Source organism: Danaus plexippus, chromosome 19, assembly GCF_018135715.1.
Source record: "Danaus plexippus chromosome 19, MEX_DaPlex, whole genome shotgun sequence".
NCBI lineage: Eukaryota > Metazoa > Arthropoda > Insecta > Lepidoptera > Nymphalidae > Danaus > Danaus plexippus.
Window position 1 is genome coordinate 2,556,416 of NC_083549.1, and position 22,603 is coordinate 2,579,018.

Sequence of the window (22,603 nt, forward strand, 5' to 3'; positions counted from 1 at the left end):
ACATATTTACTATGTTTACAAGAGATATTTCGTCAGGATAATATTACTTATAAGATATATAATGATTTAACGTAAAAGTTACAATAATGAATCTAATATTTGAATAATTTAGTTAATTATATTTTAAACAATACATTGTTTAAGTTACGAACACGTAACCAGCATGAAAATCCAAATAATGAAAACAAAACAATTGAAATTAAATGTCAAACAACATTTTTTTATTTCACTAATATATCTATGGCGTGATTATTTGTTACAGTTTTTTTTATATTTTCTAAAATAATTTTTCCTACTGTTAAACTTAATTGTAATTCGATGTAGGACTGTTTTAATATATAATTTGGTCATATATATCGAAATTATTGTGTTGCAAATCTCGACTAGATATTATTTGAGGTATGATAATTTTTAACTAATTATACAAACATAATATTATGTAATTGATATTGTGAACATAAAATAGGAAAATGAAATTTATTATTCATAATTTGTTTATCAAACAGGTCTATAACTATTAATGGATTTATAATTTAACATTACACACGATGGCAATAAGTGTATATGAAAAATTGGGTCAAAAAATACCACCTAAATCAACATGTTCTAAATCATCAAATTTAAATTCATGTCTTATGAAAGTAGAGTACGAAGCGAGTGGGAGTTCTGTTAGTATCAAGAATGATTCTACAAACAGAATGTCTCCATATCTTTCGGGAGATAAAGTACATTTACATTCTAGAGTAACCGAAAGGAAATTAATTCGCAAGAAGACGGATTTCGTCTCTTCATATCCTTTAGCTGTTAATATCTACAAAGCTAACTCGGATGAATTCAAATTTAAACGTAGTAACAAGAAAGTCAAGAAATCCGTATTGACTCTACCAAACGAGCCCACCCCTGTGCCACAATTGTGTACTGTCAGTGATATGACCGAGTCGGAATATTTCAACGAAAATAAGGATGAACGTAAACCAAAAACTAGAAAAAAAAGAGCTGTACAAAATAATAGAAAGCTTAGCAAAAATAAAAACTTTGACATTTATGACAGGGACGCACGTTATTGTTCACAGCTTAATGTTGATTTAGATAGCAGTTCAACCGACTTTATAAACCGATTTCCCGGTGATGGGAAGAAAAAGTCACGACGTAAACCTAAGAAGACTGATGTCAAAGCTCATGATGTGTGGGCGATGCTCAGGAACATGAATCAGTTCCAATTTGTACCATCAGCGCCAATGTCACAGGACAGCGTAGTATCAGTAAAGAGGTCTAATTTAAAATCAAAACGAAACAATTGTCGAGATGCTAGGTAAATATATAACAGCTAATTAAAATATTTTTATATTAGTTAGTTTCTAAAACATTATATTACAGGTTAATTGAGACATGCCGAACTGAGGAATTCGCTTACATCTCGAATTTTGTTGACAATAGCCATTCACAGTCAAGCTTAGATCGAGTAACGGTCATCGATAAACAGGAAGACTATCAAAAAATATGTAAGGAAATTGAGAAGAGTGTTGAAAGTTGTAAAACTAAGTTTTCTAGGGCCAGTCAAAAGAAAAATAAGCCTAAAGTTACGAGAAGAATTAATTTGAAATCTATTACAAATAATGTGAACAATATCGAAAACAATAAACGTCAGGTGAACGAGGCTCCATCGAACGACATTTGCACTCTTGTTAATGAACAAAAAAATGAAACAAGCGGCGCTAAAACATATTCCATTGACAATGAAAATAATGATCAATTCTATGATTACAATGACTCAAATCAAACAAATTCACCTCAAACTGTGGACCTTGGGAAGCAAGAACAACAAGGTAAAAAAGGTACGAATAAAAAAACTGATCCGATCATATATATTCTTAAATATTTCTTAATAAACTTAATATTTCTTTATAGAGGATTATAAACAGCGTAAGAAGACAAAACAACAAATAACTGGTATCACGAAGGTAGTTGTCAGTAAAGGAAACCATGTCAGTCAAGAACTAGATTATGATGAGGGCAAAAATTCAGATATAACATCAACTGTAGCAGCCCCAATAACTAAACCCCCTGAACAAGATAATCCAGGACCACTTCTTATCGAAAGCTGTCCCACAAGAACAAGGCGAGGGAAACTCGCAAGTGGAGGGAAAGTAAAAGCTGTGAGCAATGGTGATACTAAAATTAACAAAGCTAAAGGCAATACTAATACTATATCACATAAATTAAAAACAAAGGACGATACAAGTGAGCTAGAAAGAAATGCAATAGATACACTTGACCCTGATACTAAACAAAAACGTCAGCTCAAAGATAAAATGATGCACTTACTGTATAAGAAACATCAAGATGTTATAGATGAAGGTAATGGTGACAGCACAATACTGGAAAACGCTGTCGTAGAAGTTGGAACTAATACTCAGATAGAATGTCATAATTTAGAAAATACGAATTCAATAAAAGATATGACAGAATTAAGAAAAAAATCTTCATCCAAACGGTACTGGGGAAAAGGAAAATGGGCGAGCGACTTTATTGACAGCGTGATCAGAAAAATAAGGAGTGGGGTATATTACAGTCATGAAGATAAGCCACCGGTTAAATATAAATTCGGTGCGTTTGATTTTTTTTTTATTTGTCTGATTCTACCGATTCTTTTGCTATAATATGTTTTTCAGGTAAAAGAGAAGATTCGTCCCAAACCGACATCAATCATCGCAATATCCCGAAACCACAATTTTTGATTACTTCCAAAGACGTTGACTTCAACCCTCCGAAATATAATTTTAAAACTTTTAACCGGACCAAAACTGAAGAAAGGCTTCCTTTAAACGATGAAATACATAACAATAAACCTAATTTAGCTGTAAGAGAAGATAACAAAAAGATTAATTTTGAAGATTTCGATAACACCCACCTGATAAACTTCCAAAAAAATCTCACACAAAGAGAAACGGTAAAATCCTTAACTCCAGTAAAACATTCCTGGGTTGAAGGGAAATGGGCTAGTGATTTTATTGATAATATCTTCAAGAAGATTAAGAATGGAGTTTATTACACGCACGAAGAACACTGCCAATGTAAAAATCAGAACGGTAAGTACATTACAAGTAATATGTATATTTTACTCTTCCTTGTAGGTTGTCTGGAAGAGATCGCTTTTTAGCGATAAGGCCGCCAAATTGTACATTCTTATGTAATGTAATCCTAATAGTTGGTAATTTAAGGGTGTAGAATAAAGAATATTATTATTATTATTACGTTTCTGCTGTATTGATATGATTAGAAAACTTTTTTTTCACTTCACTTATTCGTTTTAGTGACTATAGATGATTCGTCGCAGACGGACGGCCAAAATTTAAATTCACTCTTCAATCCAATCACTGATGTGGATATTATAGAGAAAAGCAAAATTCAAAACACTAATTACTGCGACTCATTGACTCCTTTACCTGGCTTTGATGCCGCTCCAAACGATTTAGAGATTGAGACGTATAACCAGAAACAAATCGTTGTAAAAAATTGCGTTACAAATATCGTTGTTAAGTTCGACGTTCAATTACCGGTCGATACTTGTCAAAGCCTTCAAGTTAAACAATCCCTCTCTTGTATTCCCGTAGCAGTAACCGACGACCAAACAAAAATATTCAAATCCAAAACGACTATTATAAATGCCTTCTTACCGGCTGAACTCTGCAGTATTTTACCAATGATTATGAACAAAATAATTACCTCACACGCAAAATTCGCTTTGCCAAAATTAAAGGTCGGTAAAGTCGAGTCGAATTTGTCAACTATAACTGAATTGACGAGATCCGACAGCTTGGAATTTCCTAAGCAAATTTCTCACATACTTTCCGAGCCCAGGACCGACTTGTTATTTAATATGAAGTCCATGGAAATATTGAATTTCAAAACGGAACCATCAGCGTTGATAGAATTAAAGCATGATGATATACCCGAAGCTGTCTTACAAAGTAATTCAATAATACCCCAAAGGGTTATTTGTATGGCGTTGCAAATATATAACCCTCACAATCAAGTTGTTCCAGCGTACGAGAGATTTAACATTAAATCTTACATCGAAAGTCTGATATACACAAAAACTTTGACGATGGTTAAAAATACCCTTCTCATAATAAATTCTTTTAAAGTTCTCTGTTTGAATAAAAACATTGCCATTAGCATCGAATTCGAGAACTGCCGAACTCCCGTAAATATATTAATTTCGAATATCCCAAATTATTCTAAAAATACTAGCTTTGAAAAGAGCATCAAATTCAATGAAGAGAATTGTGATTGTAATTCTCAAACTAACACTATACCCAAAGTATTAGATATTTACACGAACAAATCTAGAACTAATTTATACCAAAAGAAGAATAAAAGTTCAGAAATACGTCCTTATAACAAGAGTAAGAAAAAAGGCTTCGTGAGACTTTACAAGAAATGTAAATCAATGTCGAATCTGTCAAATTATAAACAATCCATATCCATTGACAAAATAACGAATTGTGAAGAGTTCCTACAAACGTTGGGACTGTCCAAAGTTTTCACTTCAGTCGTTGATGGGAATATGGAGCAGAAAATAATGTCATCTCTAAAAGAGGTAAGATCCACGAGACTATTTGAAGTATAGATTACTTACCTAGTTAATAATATCGCGACAAAAAATTCCCAATGTAGATGTTTACTGTTATTGTACTTTAGCTGTTAAAGCTATATATGGATAGAGCCATGTTCAACTTGTGGTAATAAAACGATTCATATCTATCTACCTGAGATAAAACTTTTATTAGATGAGAAGTTGGAAGACTGATATAACGCCAAGGCAAGCGTTTTTGGTTTTGCTGTTAGCAAATAAAAAGGATACTTCTAGCGTCTTGAGATATCGGCCAGTGATACTGCAAGGCATAGCCGTCAGTAGAATCACGAAATCCTCGGAACTCGATATGGAAATCGAAGTTATAGAGGGTGAAAAGTTAAACAGACTATCACAGGTTTAGATCTGTCATCTAATTAATTGATATATTTTAAGTCATAATTCTAATTTATATATTTTTTAAAGCAGTTCGAGGGAATATCATATGTCCCGGCGTCGGTAGAAAATCAAGATGCGCTTTTAGAGGAGCTTTATTGGATAGCTAAAACTACAGTAAGATTTTTTTTGATAACAAAAAATGATAAAAACCTTTTGTAGCTATGTCGATTGGTTTTTAACACGATTTTATTAGATTGGCTTGTATGTATGTACATATGTATGTGACGGAATCTCTGAGCTTTATTTTCACCGGTATCTAGAAGTCTGAATAATTGGAAACTTTGCATATGTATTAAAGACCGATGACAGTGCAATAATTTGATAAAAAATTTCTCATTATTAGGCCCGCCGGGATTCATGAATTCTTTTATAGATCCTCTGTAGTGGAGTGAGAGAGATAGAGCTAGTGCGAGGTCTGTGAATGTCTGCAGTTAAATAATAGTCTAAATAAACTAAAAAATTACGCTTTTATAGCTAACGGAACTAAAAAATAGAAAATATTTTTTTAATCACACAGAAATTATTCAGAAGTAGAGGATCAAACAATCATTCATAGTCAATCGCCTCAGAATAAAATTATAATAAAATCTAAGTTATTAACAGAATAATTTAATTTAGAGTAAAAAGCGTGGGCTGCATTTTCATATCTTTCCGTCCATAGATATTATTAAAAATTGTATCAATCAATATCAGGCCCCTCGCTTTTCTTTGTAATTTTCTATTTTTTTGGTCGGTAAGCTATAAACGCGTATTTTTTTAGTTTATTTAGACTATTATTTATTTTCAATGACATTTGCTATTAGGCGTAATGGATTTGACACTTGACAGCAACAAATGTTGATTCATGATTGTAGTTTGGGATTTTGAATAGACGTTAGCAAATTTATTATAATGGTGCGTATCCCAATAACGTTAAAAAACTTTTCCGGTTCATTTAGTGTTTTGTTTCAGGCATCAGATTATCAAAGGCCATTCGACGAGTCATCCGAACGCCTCTTGAAATCTCTCCTAGAAAAGAGGAAAAAACTAAATCCGTCATATCTTCGAGTAATGGCTCGATACGTGGGTCTTGGTCTATTAAAATCTTCCAAATAATTTTTGGTGATAAAATGTGACGTTTAAAATGTTAGTGAGTCTTATGTAATGTTTTCTATTATATTTTATTTATTATATTTTTTTCTTTCACTTAATTACGTTTATGAACCCTAAGTGTCTTATCTGGTTTACTAAATAATAAGGAAAACGCTTGGAAAAAACGGGTCACCCTAATCATAGGGTCATAAAAGATCCAATAACTATAAATTCCCCGTCTTGTCCCAATTATGGGTTTGTTTTGCATTTATATTTAAGTCTTTTTTATAGAAAATACACAAAATATTATTAAAAATAAGTAATTGAGTGTCACAATTTTATTTTTCACACATGATAACTTTCAAAAATTAAAAAAAAAAATCTAAATAAGATTGGGTAAAAAAAACGGTTTATCTTTTTTTAACATCGTAAAAAGTATATTACTGCGTACCATTTAGCCAGGCTGGGGACTTACCCGGTAGCCCTCCGCCCGGTGTCAGTAGGTAGGTCTCGGCGAGAAACTAGGCCTGTGGCGCCCAAAGTGAAGTAACCGTCCGTCTATATCAAGATCATCATCAAACATCAAATAAGATATCAAATATGGAAGAACAATTTTTTAAATTTATTTTTTTACAAAACTCGAAATATAAATATTTATCCTAAGGAAAGTTTTCCAAATATTCGAACTATCTGCAGTAGAAAGAAAATTCTTCGCAAATAAACATTTAATTTGCGTATATCTCTAGTTAGAGGCCCGCGTCTCATACGTGAGGGCGCGGGTCCGTAACCTGGCAAGTACCAATGTGATCTTTTCCGAGTCATATGTACTTTCTAAGAGTATTTAGACACCACTGACGGACGGTGAAGGAGAATATCGTGAGGAAACCTGATTTCATAATTTCAAATTATAAGGTTGAAATCGCCAACCCGTCTTGAGCAAGCGTGGTGATTAATGCTCTAACCTTCTCCATGTGAGAATAGGCCTTTGTTCAGCAGTGGGCTCCGATAGGCTGATGATGATGTATATTTCAAACGCCCTACTAAGTTATTCTACACAATAGCGATAAGACAAAATACTTTACGATTATTTAATCGAAGTAATTGAATATCCCATACTACAGGTAGGTATTACCGTTTTACTGCAAAGCTTTCGATATTAGCTTCTTCGAATACAAAAGAATGTTTGGGACAAATTATTTTATTTCATTTATACATTACATATAATATATTACATCTCTTAGAATCAATTCTATTCACTCTTAAACTATATATAAATAAGAAAGTTAATTTTCACGAGACTAAGTTTAAAAAATTCTAAATTCAAAATACAATTTAGTAGAAACATAAAATTATGATGAACAATATGGAATAATTATTTTAAGGTTCATTATCTATTTGTTTATATTATAAATATTACTTTGTTATCGCCTTTGGGAAATCACGGGAAATAAATATTTCTTAAATAAGTAAATATTAAGTAGGTATTTTGTACAAATCACAATAATTACCATGTTTTTTGTCAAACAAACTCAAGTTTCGTTTAAAATTGTATTGGCTTAGAATAAATACCACTGAAAAGGACGGTTGCTGTCGGTTTTTCCATTATCAAGAAAATGAAAGGCTTGTTGGCAGTAAAAATAGGTGTAACTATACGATTTTCGAATATCGATGTAGACGAGGCCGACGCCACAGTACCAGACTCAGTGACTTCTATGTCAGCTTTATGTATAATCGATGAGATATAAACTTCTTCGTCAGTCATCCTCTTGAAGTTAGCGAGACCTGGTTCAAATATATCATACACCCCCATACTGTTCAACGCCTTGTTTATGACAACGTTTGTGTCTATTTTGAACCTCGGTATCTTAACGTCGACTTCAGTTAAATCAAATTCTTCTTCATCGCTTTTAAGTTTTATGAAAATATCCCTGAATGACACGTTTTGGAAGCTCTCGTAAACTTCTCGCACAGTGACGGATGGGTGAGGCAAGAGTATTAGCATACAATATTTTTGATCGTTTCCATAAGGCATTTCCAAAACCATAGAACTCATCTCATACATATTTGAATATGGAAACGGATATTTCTGATTCATCATGTTAACTTTACCAATTTCTTTACCGTATTCATCATAAAATGGCTCCACTGTTGTATCACTTTCGTTAAACGCCGATGACCAAAGACCTTTGAATGAAATTACATTCGTAAGTATAATTTTTGACCTCTCAAAGTATTTTTCATTTAGAACATTAGAAAGGTTTGTATATTCATTAATTAAACTGTTAGCTTCTATTGCTGTTTGATTCGAGGAGAAATCAAGAAATTTTGCTACGGTTCTCGAACAATTATTTCTCTTCATCCTTTCGAAGAATTTATTCTTAATTTTCATATCTTTATTAATAAATAAAAAACTCTTCATGGCTAATCTCACACCTTCGCTGGCTTCTTGTACAGTGTTAGTTAAATTTATATATTCATTTTTAACTAATCTGCTTTCCTTTGGCAAGAAAAATGCTTTTTTAATTTGAGTTCTACTTTTTCCACCAGCTTCAAAACTTAGCGTCGTCATCAGACTCCACACGCTCAGAGGTGATATCACGAAATTTTCCTCCGTTTCTGATGCAACATTTTCAAAAAGTTTAATATTACTATGTCCAACACTATCACTAAAGTCTGATTTAGTATATACGACTAGCGTAAATACTGTCAGGAATATTTCACACTTCATTTTTATTAGAGGCCTAATAACTGAGACGTCTTAATGACTACTGATGATGTCTTATCATTTTCCGTCTTATATTTAACCCTAAGTGCACACGATTGTTATATATTTATCGACAACAATATTCAATATTTTCGTGAGGTACGTAATCTTCAATCAATAAATTTCGCCTTTATTATTGTAACATTAAGAACTATTTACTATTAAAATGAAATTTCTGCTATTCGGACCAATAATTATTTAATGTAATTTAATCAATTGTTAAAACTAAATTGTCTCCCTAACAAACAAATCGGTAAATCACTAATAAACAAAGTTGTATCAATGCCTATATAGTATATACAATACTTATTTGATATAAGTTATCCCCTTGTTATTTTAAATTCCAAATCTTATTTTCCTTGTATTTAACTAAATGTTTTTTTCCATTTAGATATAATTAGTAGTTACTATTAAGATCAATATCTTGTCCTTACTTCAAATCGATTTAAAAAAGTAATATGGAATTCCATATAAATCTGCACGTAATTTAATTTATAATACCCACTACTTACCTGTTATTAAAACATGCTCTCTTAATATCTTATACAAATGTATAGAATTCTTTATTCTATTTATTTGTTCGCTTTTTAGTTTGGTTATTTACAAGGAATGTATTTCTTCTACGATATATCTTTTAAAGATAAGTTAAGATTGTGTTCTTTCTATTAAAAAGGGATCGGTAGTGAAGCTCCTTTAAACTATTTTGCGATATATACTTATTTCTTGTCGTAAGTCTCATTGTTAGACTAAGACGACGCCGAATGTTCTTATCTAGTTTAATATCAGTCTTGCCGAAAGAGTTAAGTACCCTTTACTGTTCAAAATACTTTCGGGGAATCCAAGATACAAGGGAAATAACAGTACAATAACAAAGTAATGAAGTGATGCGTATCGTAATGGCAGAGCTACACTTTTAAACTTAGAAGTTCCCAGATTTCTTAGATTATATACATATATATATTTATATACTATGGTAAGGAATTTGCTCGACATGCCTTATACTTTATGGGATCCTAGTTATAATATTATATTTTTAAATACCAAAATTAACCCATGGAATAAATATTTTAAAATAAATGTTAATGATGTTCATTTCGTTTGGTTCTTGTGTATGTAAATATTAAAAAAAAACAAGTTAAAAAAATAACACAAAAAGAGGTACTTCAAACGTGTCGTTAAAAACTAAGTACTATTTAAATGCAATAATAAAAAATATAGGTTTTATATATTTTTATTGTTAAAAGTATTTCACTTTTGTGGGGCGCTCGTGCTGGAACTCTTCGAGTCGCGGATCGAGGCTGAGCGCCTGCGTTTGATTTCCTCTTGGCGACGCACCTGCAGACAATATTATAATCAATTAATGTTCTCAACATATTCGAGTGTACGCTCAAATAAAAATGTTCCTACTTAATATGTTCTTAAAGTTTCTTTTGTGTTAACACAGATGTAATTATTTTGTTGCTGATTTAATACCTTAACTTATATATAAAAAAGCTAAGGGGTAAGACACAGCGGCTTTAATCTTACAGCTATGTATGAACACTATATATTAATATAGATCCAACATACCAGCTGTTGAGAGATTGTTCTTAAGCCTGTAACTGTATATATGTACCTTGGACTCCTTCTTTCTCTGTGCGAGCAGTTTAGCATACTCTGCCTCGGAGGCCTTGCGTTTAGCGAGACGCTTCTTCTTAAGAGCCAATCGGTGACGTCTGCGTTGCAATACCACTGGAGTTACTAACCTTTGGATTTTAGGGGCCTGGAAATTGAGGAACATTTTATTATTATTATTAAAGAACTTAAACATAATCTATGTCGGCCTTTCCCAAAGTGGGAAACGCCCTCTGGTGGGCGCTTATCGCCTAACGGGGAGGTAGCAAGAAACCCATAAAATAAATTTGAAGTTATAGTGGTTTTTCAGTAGATGAAAAAATGGGGATGCTAAACATAATTAATTCTCCAAGTAGACGAAATAAGTTTGGGAACCCCTAATTTGAAAAGACCAAGTTGAAATTAATGTATATATTAAACTAAAATAACCTTTTTTCTAAGTGTTGCAGGTTTTTTTTTACTGAATTATCTGTTATAGCATATTAATTGATATTAGCTCTGCATGATTTAATATTTGTTTCGCTCACTGTAAAAGCAAACAGACAAAGGTCTGAGTCTTCTGCTCGGAGCTAATTTGATATACCCTGAATTTGAGGTATTTCTAGCAAAAAAAACTAGAAAATGAAAAGAAAATCAGGGAAAACTATACATTTTCTAACAAATCTATGTTCTTATAGTATTGAAGTGAAATTTTAGAGGTAATAAAAATACATATTTTTAAAAACAAGATTAAAGATTAAAATAGTCAGGATATAGCAGTCGTCACTTGTAAGGTTGGTGGAGATATTTATAAACAATTATTGTAGTAACAATCACCTTATATCTGGGTTTAGCGTTTTCTTTGCCCTCCTTGGCTGGTAGGAGACGCTTGACAACATATCGTCGCACATCATCCTGCTTGGTCAGGTTGAAGAGCTTCCTGATCTTGGAAGCACGTTTGGGTCCGAGACGACGGGGGACATTGCCATCGGTGAGTCCAGGGATTTCCTTTGTAAATATTTTATAGTTAGTAATCTCATTTCATATTTAATCTTTATTTATATTGATGCACATTGTAGGTCCAAAATTAATATATAAAAAATTGGTGTTGGTATGTATAATAAACAATTTGTTTGTTTACCTAGTTATAATATTTTACCTAAAACATACTATTATGTACCAGTTTTTAAGTTAGTTTTGGAGCTATTCTGCAATATATGCTGAGGGCATATAGCAATACATTTTATTATAAAACATTAAATGGAGAAGATTTTAAAAGCAACATAAAATTTTCTTGTTGAAAATCTTACTTAATTTTTTCTTTTTATGTAGAAATAGTTTTGAATGTGAATCATTTAGATTTTAAATCTGATAACGACCTAGGTTGTACATATATTTCAATCAATAAATCCTAGTATTTTTTTATAGTAATGTTCGGTCCAGTTAGATAATATCAACCTCAATATACAAGGTATCACATCTATAGACCAGATCAATATACCCTGCCGCATATAATTACACAGATTTGATGATCTGGGAAACAGTAAGAACAGGGACACTTTATAATGATATAATTATTTTTAATGTTAATGCATTGTCGAGTTTTATTTGAAATAAAATTAGCATATGCAGTATGGAATTTGAACATGGAATCATTGGAATATAGCATATCTGTGGCTTTACCAATTTAATGTATCAAAGTTGTTCATTCTCATTAGTTAACTTAAATTGTAGTCATATAAATGAATATCTTATCTTACTTAAATATCACATTACTAAGAGTTTTTTTTTTTAATATTTACTATGTAAAATTAAGCTAAGCTTTTTGGATACTATGCATTCTCTTAATATTTTAAAACTACATAATCCCGATTCTTTGGTTCCTTTATAGCAACTATGATTAGACAGACGGGGTGGGCATTTTTTTAGTTACAAAATAATAAAAAACTCATAGTGTCCAAAAAGCTTAGTTTCATTTACTCAATTAAATACCCACGAAAAACTTGAGTTAACTGTTATAATTAATTAGTAAATAACAATATTGAATCCTAAGTAATGATAATATACATTTATAAACTATTAATGGTATGGTCGTAATTACCTGTTCTCCTTTACGAACAATGACAAGTGCTAAAACGGAGAGATTGGCGTCCACGATACATCCACGAACCGACTTGCGTTTTCTCTCACCGTCACGACGGGGTCTGTAGCAAGAGTGACCCTTTGACATCAGCAAACGTACACGACCTGATATAATTAATTATTATACAATTAAGAAAGCGACACGGTGAGGTTAAGTTCGTAAAAATTTACAAACTTACTTGTATACCTCAATATAGACAATATTGAAGTTATATAAATAAAATGATAGAGGTAAATTAACGTACTGTTGGTAAGGACACCCTGTTTCATGGGGAACCCTTGTTTGTCGTTACCACCGGCAATGCGGAGGATGTAGCCTTTCCATTCATCTCCTAGCTGGTCGGCCTCCACCTCCGCGCCCATGCGCTTCTCATAGAAGATGCGGAGCTTATGCTCATCTACAACTTCGAACAACTTCTGACATCCCGTTGCCGGGTAGGAGACGTTCAACTAAAACAACAAAGCTAGGTTATAATAACTCACATTCATCACAATTTACCGCCACAACACAAATTTACTATGTTGAGCCATAGCAACTGTTTTTAAAACATTCACGTGTCATTTTAGACTTTAAAAAACCTGTGTTTATAGGGCATGAGTTCCACTATCAGCAACATTGCAGAATATATCGATATTTTACAAGATAATCACAACAGGAATGAATGGAACCTTATAGGCAGTATACAATATGTAACACAGAGAAGTTAAAAATCACCGTATTTAAAGAATAAATGATTATTTAGACTTAATAATAAACACTTTTTAAGCACCTTCATGACTGCAGTTAGCTGCTCAGAACGTCAGCCATGAAAAAGAACCAAAGATCATAGAGAAAACATTTAGACGGGTACAAAATACAGATAAAAATTACAATTATCTAATATAATCTGTTTGAAATTAAATACTCTTAAAATTAATATATTTATTTATAATTTTTTTTTATATTTTTGAATAGAAATAAAGAAAATATATGTTGTAATATTGGTCTTATATTATAGTATATAAAGTGACATCTTCTCATATATTCTAAACTGTGATTTTGTTTCACCATATGAAAATTGTAAAGAAGTATTGGTTCAATTCGTTAAGGTATGAATTTTTATGATTTAATAGAAATTTTTCAAATTTATTAACTTATCTTTTAATAAACCATGTTTGTTATTTTGAATAAATAAATGCCTATAAATATAATTTGAAATGTGTATTTAAATTTCATATATTCTATCACTTTTTTAAGTGAATAAAAGCTAAATTTCGGATATGGATGTGGATATGGATAAATTAATATTTATATATCGGTTTAGACAAAATGTGAAATCACTCGGAACATCCTTTAATTTTAAGAAAGTTTTAATTACAGATATTGAATAAAAAGTAACGAATCATAGCTCAATTTTAAGCATAATAAAGTTAATATGTAGTTTATTGTACATTATGTTAACGATGTTTATTTTATGAAATTATTCTGTACTGAGGAAATCTTTACTTTGCCTTTTAAAATATATCAAAAATTTATCATACTTAGACATGTCATTATCAGAGTGATTTAATACTTATTTATTAAATCGATAACATTTAAGGATATATTTCAATTGTAATCTCCAATACTATGTGCTTATGAAGCGCCATAATATTTTAGCAATCACTTGAATAATTTTTCTCTGTAGTTAATGTTTGTCAGACTGTCAGTTGTCACATCCGATCATGAATCAACAATCTTTCAAATTCAAAGTCACAAACGTGACGTTATCACGATGTCCTTATCATAATCAGTCAGTATTTTCTTAATATAAATTAAAACCGTCTGCTATAATCACATTCACAGTGTATTCATCAAACATTACGTTTCTCATGAGATAGTAACTAACTTACTGTTGTCTAAATTTGGTAAACTTTCGCATAAATAATTACGGTTACAGATAAACATATTTTTTACCATATTATTTTCGTTTAATTTTGTAAACTAGCGTAAATATTTTTTGTTAACATGAATAACGAGGAAAATAACTGTTTGGCTCACAGACAGCACGTTAAATATTTTATGAGGTTTCTCAATGTTCTACCAGCTTCTCTATCATCTCACGACACGACCAGGTGCAGTATTTCGTATTTTTTTTACGATCCGTCTAAACTAAACGATATGAAAAGAATGTACTTCTTTTTTAAATTAAAGAATAGTGATGGTACATAGCTTTTATTCATAGTTTTGAAGTACTTTTTAAAATACCAAGGTACAAGTGTATATCCACTCAACCCAATATGTGTATAGATGTAAAAAAATAATTATGCAAATAAATTTACATCTTATAATATAACTTTTAATGAGCTTGAAAATTCTCATTAAATATTCTGGGAAGCTGGTTTTATAAAGCAGTTATAATATAAACTGACACTGCATATTTTTTATTTAAAAATATATATTTGAATATTATGATATATATAAACATTCTTGTATTTCAGGGTAACCATAGCATATTTTTCAGTGGCCGGTCTAGATGTATTAGGTTCTATAACATCAATGACAATAGATATGCAGTTGAGGATAATAGAATGGATATACAGGCTACAAGTTGAACCAAATAAAGAAAGTAAGCATTTTATATATTATGTTAAAAGAAAAAGTTTCAGAAAACATGACAATGATTGATTGATTGATGTCTGACATTATCATATTGTCCGGCTGTGACCACGGTTGCTGCAAAGTAACCGAAACATCGGGAGTATGAGTTAAAAATAATTAGAAACACATAGTAAATCTGAAAAATTTGAAAAAATTGTGAGTCCTAGATCTTATTGTTATGTTAAAATTTTATCTCCATATAATTTTCATTCTTATTTCATAGAGGTATATGTTATAACTTTGTCTTATCCAAAACAAAAGCTTGGTTATATTTTAAAATTGTTATAAAAGTTAGTATCTTTTTATCGACATCACATCAATATGTAATATATATTAAAAATGTTAATGTCTGTTAGTTTAATAATTTTTATATCATAAAATTTTTATAGTAGATTATTCTGTAATTTGAGGTTTTTTATTCCATTTGAAGAACCGCTATAAAATGTAAATCACAACCTATGAGTTGAATATTGGTAAAGTATGTAGTATATTTCATATATAAGAGATAACTAATTGTAGTATTTTTCAGAAAATTTTTCTTTATTGTTTTTTTTTTGATGATTTTTTTTTTAATACAACATCACTTAATCAAATGTGATGCCAATATAAATTTCAAATGTTTTTTGAAAGAATTACTCAGAGTATTACATTATATTATAATACAGCTGAAGAATACATTATTTGATACAACCACATTCATAAATTAGATGGATAATATATTTCTATCCTACTTCAATTTTGTAAAACGAGGATGGATTTCAAAATCCTTGAACCAGATTTTATCAAAAAAAAAAATTGGTGATAATAACAGAAATTCTAAATTCAAGTTTTGACATTGTCATAATTATATTTGTCTTACATATTTAAAATGTGCCCTGAGACATTTCTTGTTTTAGAAACTTATGATTTATAGACATTTATTTATGAAACTTACTTAGTATTACAATATTTTTATAAAAAAAAAAAATGAATTCTCATTTGTATCAAACAGCTTTTGTGTTCAGTCTGAAATTTTTTTATATTATACAAGTCTTTTGTTACGATCCTGAATCATTATTTGCTTCAAATAAACAACCTCATTAAGCACACACAGATAACAAACAGAAGTTTTATTGTTGTTTAATATTTAAATCTATAATTTTATTGCATTTAATGTCCTTGAGACGAATTTTATGTAAATCACCATCATTATAATATTAAATAGCTTGAAATGTAAGGATAAAAAGTAACAATTCCTTATCTCAGGGTAAACACATACTAACGTGATTATAGTGGGTGTATGTGTAAGTTAAATTCTACGTGACTAAATATTTACATCAGAAACGTCATTATTTATAACATATTTTTAGCATATGTATATATATGTTATATATTTGATCACATAACGGAGCACTTTTTAATCGGTATGCTTGGTCGAAATTCGCTTTACACTACTATGTTACAGCTTTTCATTTGTGAATATTTGCACATTATAGTATTAACGTAGGTTATTGAATGATTGAATGAGAAACGAACAACGCTTAGTGTATTGTGATGCAAACTGGGACTAAGGATACCGACTTTTTTAAACGTTTTTAATTTTTAATTGATAATATTAAAATTGCGATGAATTAAGATTGAAAAAAAAAAACCACCATATCATAAACTGTTTAAAATAAGATTTGTGAATCCTAGGTTAATTTTTCGCGGCATTTATTTAATCGATTTTTTTTTATGTATTTTAAAATAGAATCCATAGACTCAAATTAATCAAAATAGATACATTGATGTACATTTTACGTACACTGATGTTCAACACACATGATTGATTAAAGATTAAAATTTCGGTAACAATTTATAAGAAATTTTACGTATACAATATATACATACATACGTAGTATAAAATTCATATGCTCTGTGTATAAGCCTTTACTTTTGCCAGTGATGCCAGCCAATGATGTGTACATCACTGGCTTATAGAAAAGTTTTATTAAATAAAAAACAAAATAATCAAAATATTATCATAATTCGAATAGGCATTTTTAATTTTCAATAATAAAAAAATATGAAATGTCATTGTAGTCAGTTGTTACTGAAACCACTCGTACCGCCGGGTGGTAAATGTTCTGACGCGAAGTGTTAGCAAAAAAAATTACAATTTCTTATATATATGACTAAGACCCACGAGTATTCATTGAAATAAAATGAATATTATCGGATCTACTACGCGTTTTTAATCAAATTAACTACGTTTCGGTTACTCTGCATCCACCGTGATCGCGGTCCAGTATGTAGTTAAAATTTTCAGATGAAAGTATTATTTTTATTTAAAAATTTCTCGTTTAAATATTATTTACAGTGTTAAATTCAAAACATCAAGTGCTGGCTGTACCGAAAAAAAGTTAGAAATTAATATCTCGCCTATTTGCCTAACAAAAATTCCTGAACGATGTGTGAGGGTATGTTCGATAATATAACTAAAATATCGTGATTATTTAGCACTCTGCGATTAAACACATATTCTCTAAATATAGCTCCTTTGATGTTTTGTACAGCTGATTAAACTTTGCTTTGATTTTTCAAAGAAACATCCATGAATATAATATTTTAAAAATTAACTGATTTTTTACCCGGTCTTTAATTAGTTAAAGTTTTTTAAGGTCTTAGTGATGACAGTCATTTGTTATTTTTGTTATTGTGATTTAAACGGTGCGTCCGCAAAAAATAAAACACCATGGCACGTACATGATTTATACTTTTTTTTTTTTAATTATTAAGCTATTTTGGACGTTTTGAATTTCAAAGGAATGCAACGTCTATAATTTTTTGCTTATAATGACATTTTTTGCTTTGAATTACAAAAAAATCAAAGAAATTCAATATATTTATTTATATATCAATTCTTTACAAACAAATTATATTGGAGTGTCTGTTTCTTATACTAAAATAGTCGCTCTTCATGTACTGTTCGGGTGCGTATGCACGTCTGTCTGATAATCTCTGAACCAGCTGGGCAGATTTAGGCTGACTTTTCGTGGCAATTAGCTAATGGTGCAAGAATTAACTCGGCATAATTTTTTTTCGTTTTTTTTTTAAATATTAAAAACATGAAGGGTACAGCTAGTTTCAATTTTTTTTTATTGGGAACGTGAAAAAATTTTGATCCTGAACGAGAGAGAAAATGTCATTGAACTATTTATTCAATTAAATTCTCATCTCGTCTGCCCGTGATCGCGGTTGCTGCAAAGTAGCTGAAACGTCGGGAGTATGTTGTTTTGAAAATATTAAAATAACGCGTACTTAATTGAATACTCGCGAAAGTCTTAGATCTCATTTTTTTTTATTTATTGGTACATTTCTTTCAGCAATATAACGGGCAGTGATCCGAAAATATTAGTTTCATTTAAATGAATACTCGCGAAAGTCTGAGATCTCATTACGTTTATTTATTGGTAAATTTCTTGCAGCGGGAGATATGACAGCTTGTGGTTTTCAAGGTTCTTCGACAATTAACATGCCCTTCGACTCGGAAAAGAGTCAATACAGATGCGGTCATCTGGCTATGACGTACACCGGCCTCTGTGTGTTGTTGACTTTAGGTGACGACCTGTCTAGAGTGAACAGGAGAGCCTTGGTTGAAGGTAGGTGAAAGAAGGCTTATCATATTTAAAATGGCTTTATAGGTTCAGAGCTTTGCCTGTTTCTTTAGAAAAAACCGTGAGACAGATGTCAATTGAATTTGAATAATATCTATGGTAAATGTATCTATATCTTTCTTAGAAATTTCTGTCATATATTTATATATAAATTCAATTACAAGAAAATATAACTTTTATTGTTTACCTTCTTTCAATTGAAATTGTTATCTCTTAAAGAGATAAGTTATTTAATATATATTTTTTACATGTCCCCTATATATGTACTCGATGAATCCCTGTCCACACACATATGTATATTAGCTTTTGCCCCCGACTCCGACCGTGTGAACATCAGAGTTGTTCTCTGCCAATACGACCACTGAGTCTGAACTGCACTTCATGGTTACACCCGTGTAGTTTTGGGATTGGAGTTCGGAATAAAACATAGCCTATGTCCAACTTAAGGGTTTCATCTATCCCTATACAAAAATTCATCAAAATGGGTTCAGTGGTTTAGACACATTGAGTTATTTTGGCATTTATAATAATAGTAGGCATATATATTTATTGCATAAAATAGCTATAGAAAACCAACTTAAAAAAAAATCAAATCATACCAGTACTCATAATAAATAATAAAAAATAAAAAACGACACATTTATAACAAAGATTCCTAAGTAACAGCTACTAAAACTAACGATTTTTTCGAAGGTAGTTATTAGTTTTATAATCGACATAATATTTATTAATTCCAGGCGTGAAAGCTTTACAGCGCGAGGAAGGTAATTTTTCAGCGACGCTATCTGGCTGTGAGTCAGATATGAGGTTCGTGTATTGCGCCGCCTGCATCAGTTACATTCTGAACGATTGGTCAGGTTTTGACGTTAAACGTGCCACTGACTACATAATAGATTCCATAGTGAGTGTACCGAATAATATTATATATAATATATGCATCTTTGATTTTGAGCTCTGAGATTCGCTTATGAAAAATTTTTATGTGGGTAGTTGGAGATTATGTTACTGGGAATTATTTATACTAATATTAAGCTGATTAAAGTAGTTTAAGTCTTATAAAGAATATCAGACTGATTGAGATATATGACTCTATTGTGTATAGTTTTAATGATTAAATAAATAAGTTGAAGTAAAAATATGAGGGTATGCAAATATTTCACACTGATCACTCATGTCTGAAATACACTCAGAATTATTATGGGTTTTTTGGTGATTTTTATAAAATGCTTAAGACAAATATTGCTGTCACAGAAATTTTATTAGTTCTAATAAGATTATTATACTTATTTTTCAGGGTTACGACTACGGTATCGCTCAGTGTCCAGAGCTCGAATCCCATGGCGGGACCACATTCTGCGCTCTGGCAACACTCAGTTTGACGAACCAATTGGATAAATTGACTATAGAACAAATAGAGGGCTTGAAGCGGTGGTTACTGTTTAGACAGATAGACGGTTTTCAAGGTCGCCCCAACAAACCCGTCGATACTTGCTATAGTTTTTGGGTAGGCGCTTCATTAAAGATCTTGGATGCGTTACATCTATCTAACTTTGAGAGCAACAAGAGTTACGTGTATGAGACTCAGGATTGCGTTGTCGGTGGATTCTCAAAATGGCCGGATACATGCACGGATCCGATGCATACATATCTCGGTTTGGCCGGACTTAGTCTGATAGGTGAGAGCGGGCTCCTTGAAATTATACCAACTTTAAATATAACGAAGAAGGCCCACGACCATATGAAATATTTACACCGAATATGGGAGACCGAATCATAGCTTAGTGTTGCCATTGATATAAATGCTTGTTCTGTTATTTATTGTATGTAACACTCCTATATTCCTGGCAATTTATAAGTTCATTGACCACGGTTATAATTTAATTAAGTGAAGAGGAAGTATATTGGTATACAATAGCATGAAGGATTGCAATGTATTAGTAATGATTACGTATTTGTGTAAATATTGCCAGCATAAAAAAATCCTAATTAGTGTTATCTCCTAATGAAATTTATTTTAAATTATATTGATCATCAAATAAACGAAATTTACCTAAGAGGATCATGAAATAATATCTAATTATATTTTCTGTGTTTATGTCAGTTACCAATCTTTCGATTTTAATTTATTTTTTCCAGCGGAATTGTAAACAAAAAAATAATAATAAAACAAGATATCATAACTAAAATATATAAGAGGCATAAATATATAGATATATATATTTATATGAGATCTAGTTATATAGGAGTGTTATTTTTTATAACTAACCGGTGCTAACGTTATCAAATTCAACGATCAGCTGATAGTACAATTGTATGTTCGGTGCCATGTTAAATATAGATGTGGACTCTACTAGTTAGGAGTTGAAATTGCACAAATATTTAGTCACAATGTTGATATATTTTATGTGGCTTAAAATACAGCGCACCGAGAGACGATTACGTTTAAAAAAAAGAAAAAAAAAAAACAAATATAGAAGCAATAAAGATTCGTTTTATAATATTATGGGTCGTTAAAAAATCAGTTGAAGTACTTAAGATGGTAATTATATGGAAATTTTTATTAAATTAATCAATGTGTTCCGCTTCTGTACGTGGATTGTTGGAATACGACCATATCCTTATGACAACGCGCAATTATTCTTGATAGAGTTTTGTATTACATGAAAGGACCAGACTTCATGATGATTTAGAAAAAAAAAAAAAATTAAATACGTATATTTTAAACATGGAACAGAACACCGATGTTTGAATTTTTATTTATTTTTTTATTATAATTTATGTTATGAAATAACTTTTACATTTGTGAAGCCATTGTTTACATGATTATACCTCAGACAGGGAATGTATTGTCACAACCTTTAGGTTCCTAATGTTTTTGTAAATATATCAACAGACAAATAAAATGTTAAAGCATGATTGTGGACTGTTATTATATATATGACCTTCGCGTGCATGGCCTCCGTAGTACAAATATTCTGTGCTTAAATATATTGTTATATTAATTTAGACTAACCATAAATACAGTCACAATTAGAAATAAACAAAATATCATTTTATATTAAACTAATATTTTTAGGATTACTACGGGTATTTTATTATTTTTAAACAACTACATACTCGAGCCGTTTCGGTTATTTGCAGCAACCGTGGTCACGGGCAGACGAGATTTCATTAGTGAGAGATCTTGTTGATGTTAATGAATCTTTTTGTATGTTAAACGTTGATGGTTTAGCCTTAATGTTACTTTTAATTTTATATGTTGATATAAAAACAGGCTGTCCAGAAGGTTTCACAGGCGATGTCATTTGGTTAACTAAATAAGGCTTGTTTGGATGGCTATACTTCTAAACTTATATGTCATGTGTATTTGAATCGATTTATCTACTGTCTTAAGTGTATTTTCTTGTGAATAGGCAATAACTATGGATGTATTTAAAGCTGAAAAAGTTTAAAAATATATTTATATAATAATGATTAATAAAGAAAAATAAAATAAGATTTCAGGATAAGTAGGTATACAGAGGTCTATATACAGTGTCCATGTAGGTATATTTTAAAAGAAAAAACCTTGACTACTCAAACAAATATTATAAATTAATTTTACATCAATATATGAAACTTCAAAAAGGCAAAATGTTTAAAAAACTATTATAAAATATTGTTTAAAACATATAGTTTTGTTATATTATTAGTATTCATAATCACCAACAAAAACTTGTTGATGTAACAGTAGAGGTCTAAAA

General features: G+C 30.7%; 4 protein-coding genes across 8 annotated transcripts; 2 read left to right on the forward strand and 2 right to left on the reverse strand.

Moving 5' to 3' along the window:
* The first annotated feature begins 214 nt into the window (after positions 1–214).
* Positions 215–6,207, forward strand: LOC116768169 (uncharacterized). 5 transcript variants are annotated; one of them, XM_032658832.2, is made up of 9 exons: positions 218–399; positions 507–1,312; positions 1,378–1,835; positions 1,909–2,607; positions 2,673–3,089; positions 3,315–4,603; positions 4,794–4,994; positions 5,063–5,149; positions 5,987–6,207. In XM_032658832.2, exons 2-9 carry the CDS (start codon positions 549–551, stop codon positions 6,128–6,130), a joined length of 4,059 nt encoding a protein of 1,352 aa, XP_032514723.2. In that variant the 5' UTR covers positions 218–399; positions 507–548; the 3' UTR covers positions 6,131–6,207. The 5 variants fall into 5 exon arrangements, 3 of the variants coding, with proteins under 3 accessions (XP_032514723.2, XP_032514724.2, XP_032514725.2); XM_032658833.2 differs by having other exon boundaries at positions 5,066–5,149; XM_032658834.2 differs by having other exon boundaries at positions 1,378–1,826.
* A 633-nt stretch (positions 6,208–6,840) lies between these two features.
* LOC116768242 (serine protease inhibitor 77Ba-like) lies at positions 6,841–9,160 on the reverse strand. Its single transcript, XM_032658915.2, has one exon. It carries the CDS (start codon positions 8,832–8,834, stop codon positions 7,647–7,649), a length of 1,188 nt encoding a protein of 395 aa, XP_032514806.2. The 5' UTR covers positions 8,835–9,160; the 3' UTR covers positions 6,841–7,646.
* Positions 9,161–10,085: 925 nt separating this feature from the next.
* LOC116768069 (small ribosomal subunit protein eS6) lies at positions 10,086–13,494 on the reverse strand. Its single transcript, XM_032658692.2, has 6 exons — positions 13,376–13,494; positions 12,851–13,055; positions 12,565–12,710; positions 11,301–11,471; positions 10,486–10,632; positions 10,086–10,205 (listed from the first exon to the last, which is right to left on the reverse strand). Exons 1-6 carry the CDS (start codon positions 13,379–13,381, stop codon positions 10,119–10,121), a joined length of 762 nt encoding a protein of 253 aa, XP_032514583.1. The 5' UTR covers positions 13,382–13,494; the 3' UTR covers positions 10,086–10,118.
* An 828-nt stretch (positions 13,495–14,322) lies between these two features.
* LOC116768084 (geranylgeranyl transferase type-1 subunit beta) lies at positions 14,323–21,776 on the forward strand. The gene is made up of 5 exons (XM_032658716.2): positions 14,323–14,699; positions 15,066–15,193; positions 18,672–18,845; positions 19,598–19,761; positions 20,155–21,776. Exons 1-5 carry the CDS (start codon positions 14,593–14,595, stop codon positions 20,635–20,637), a joined length of 1,056 nt encoding a protein of 351 aa, XP_032514607.2. The 5' UTR covers positions 14,323–14,592; the 3' UTR covers positions 20,638–21,776.
* The last annotated feature ends 827 nt before the right edge of the window (positions 21,777–22,603 follow it).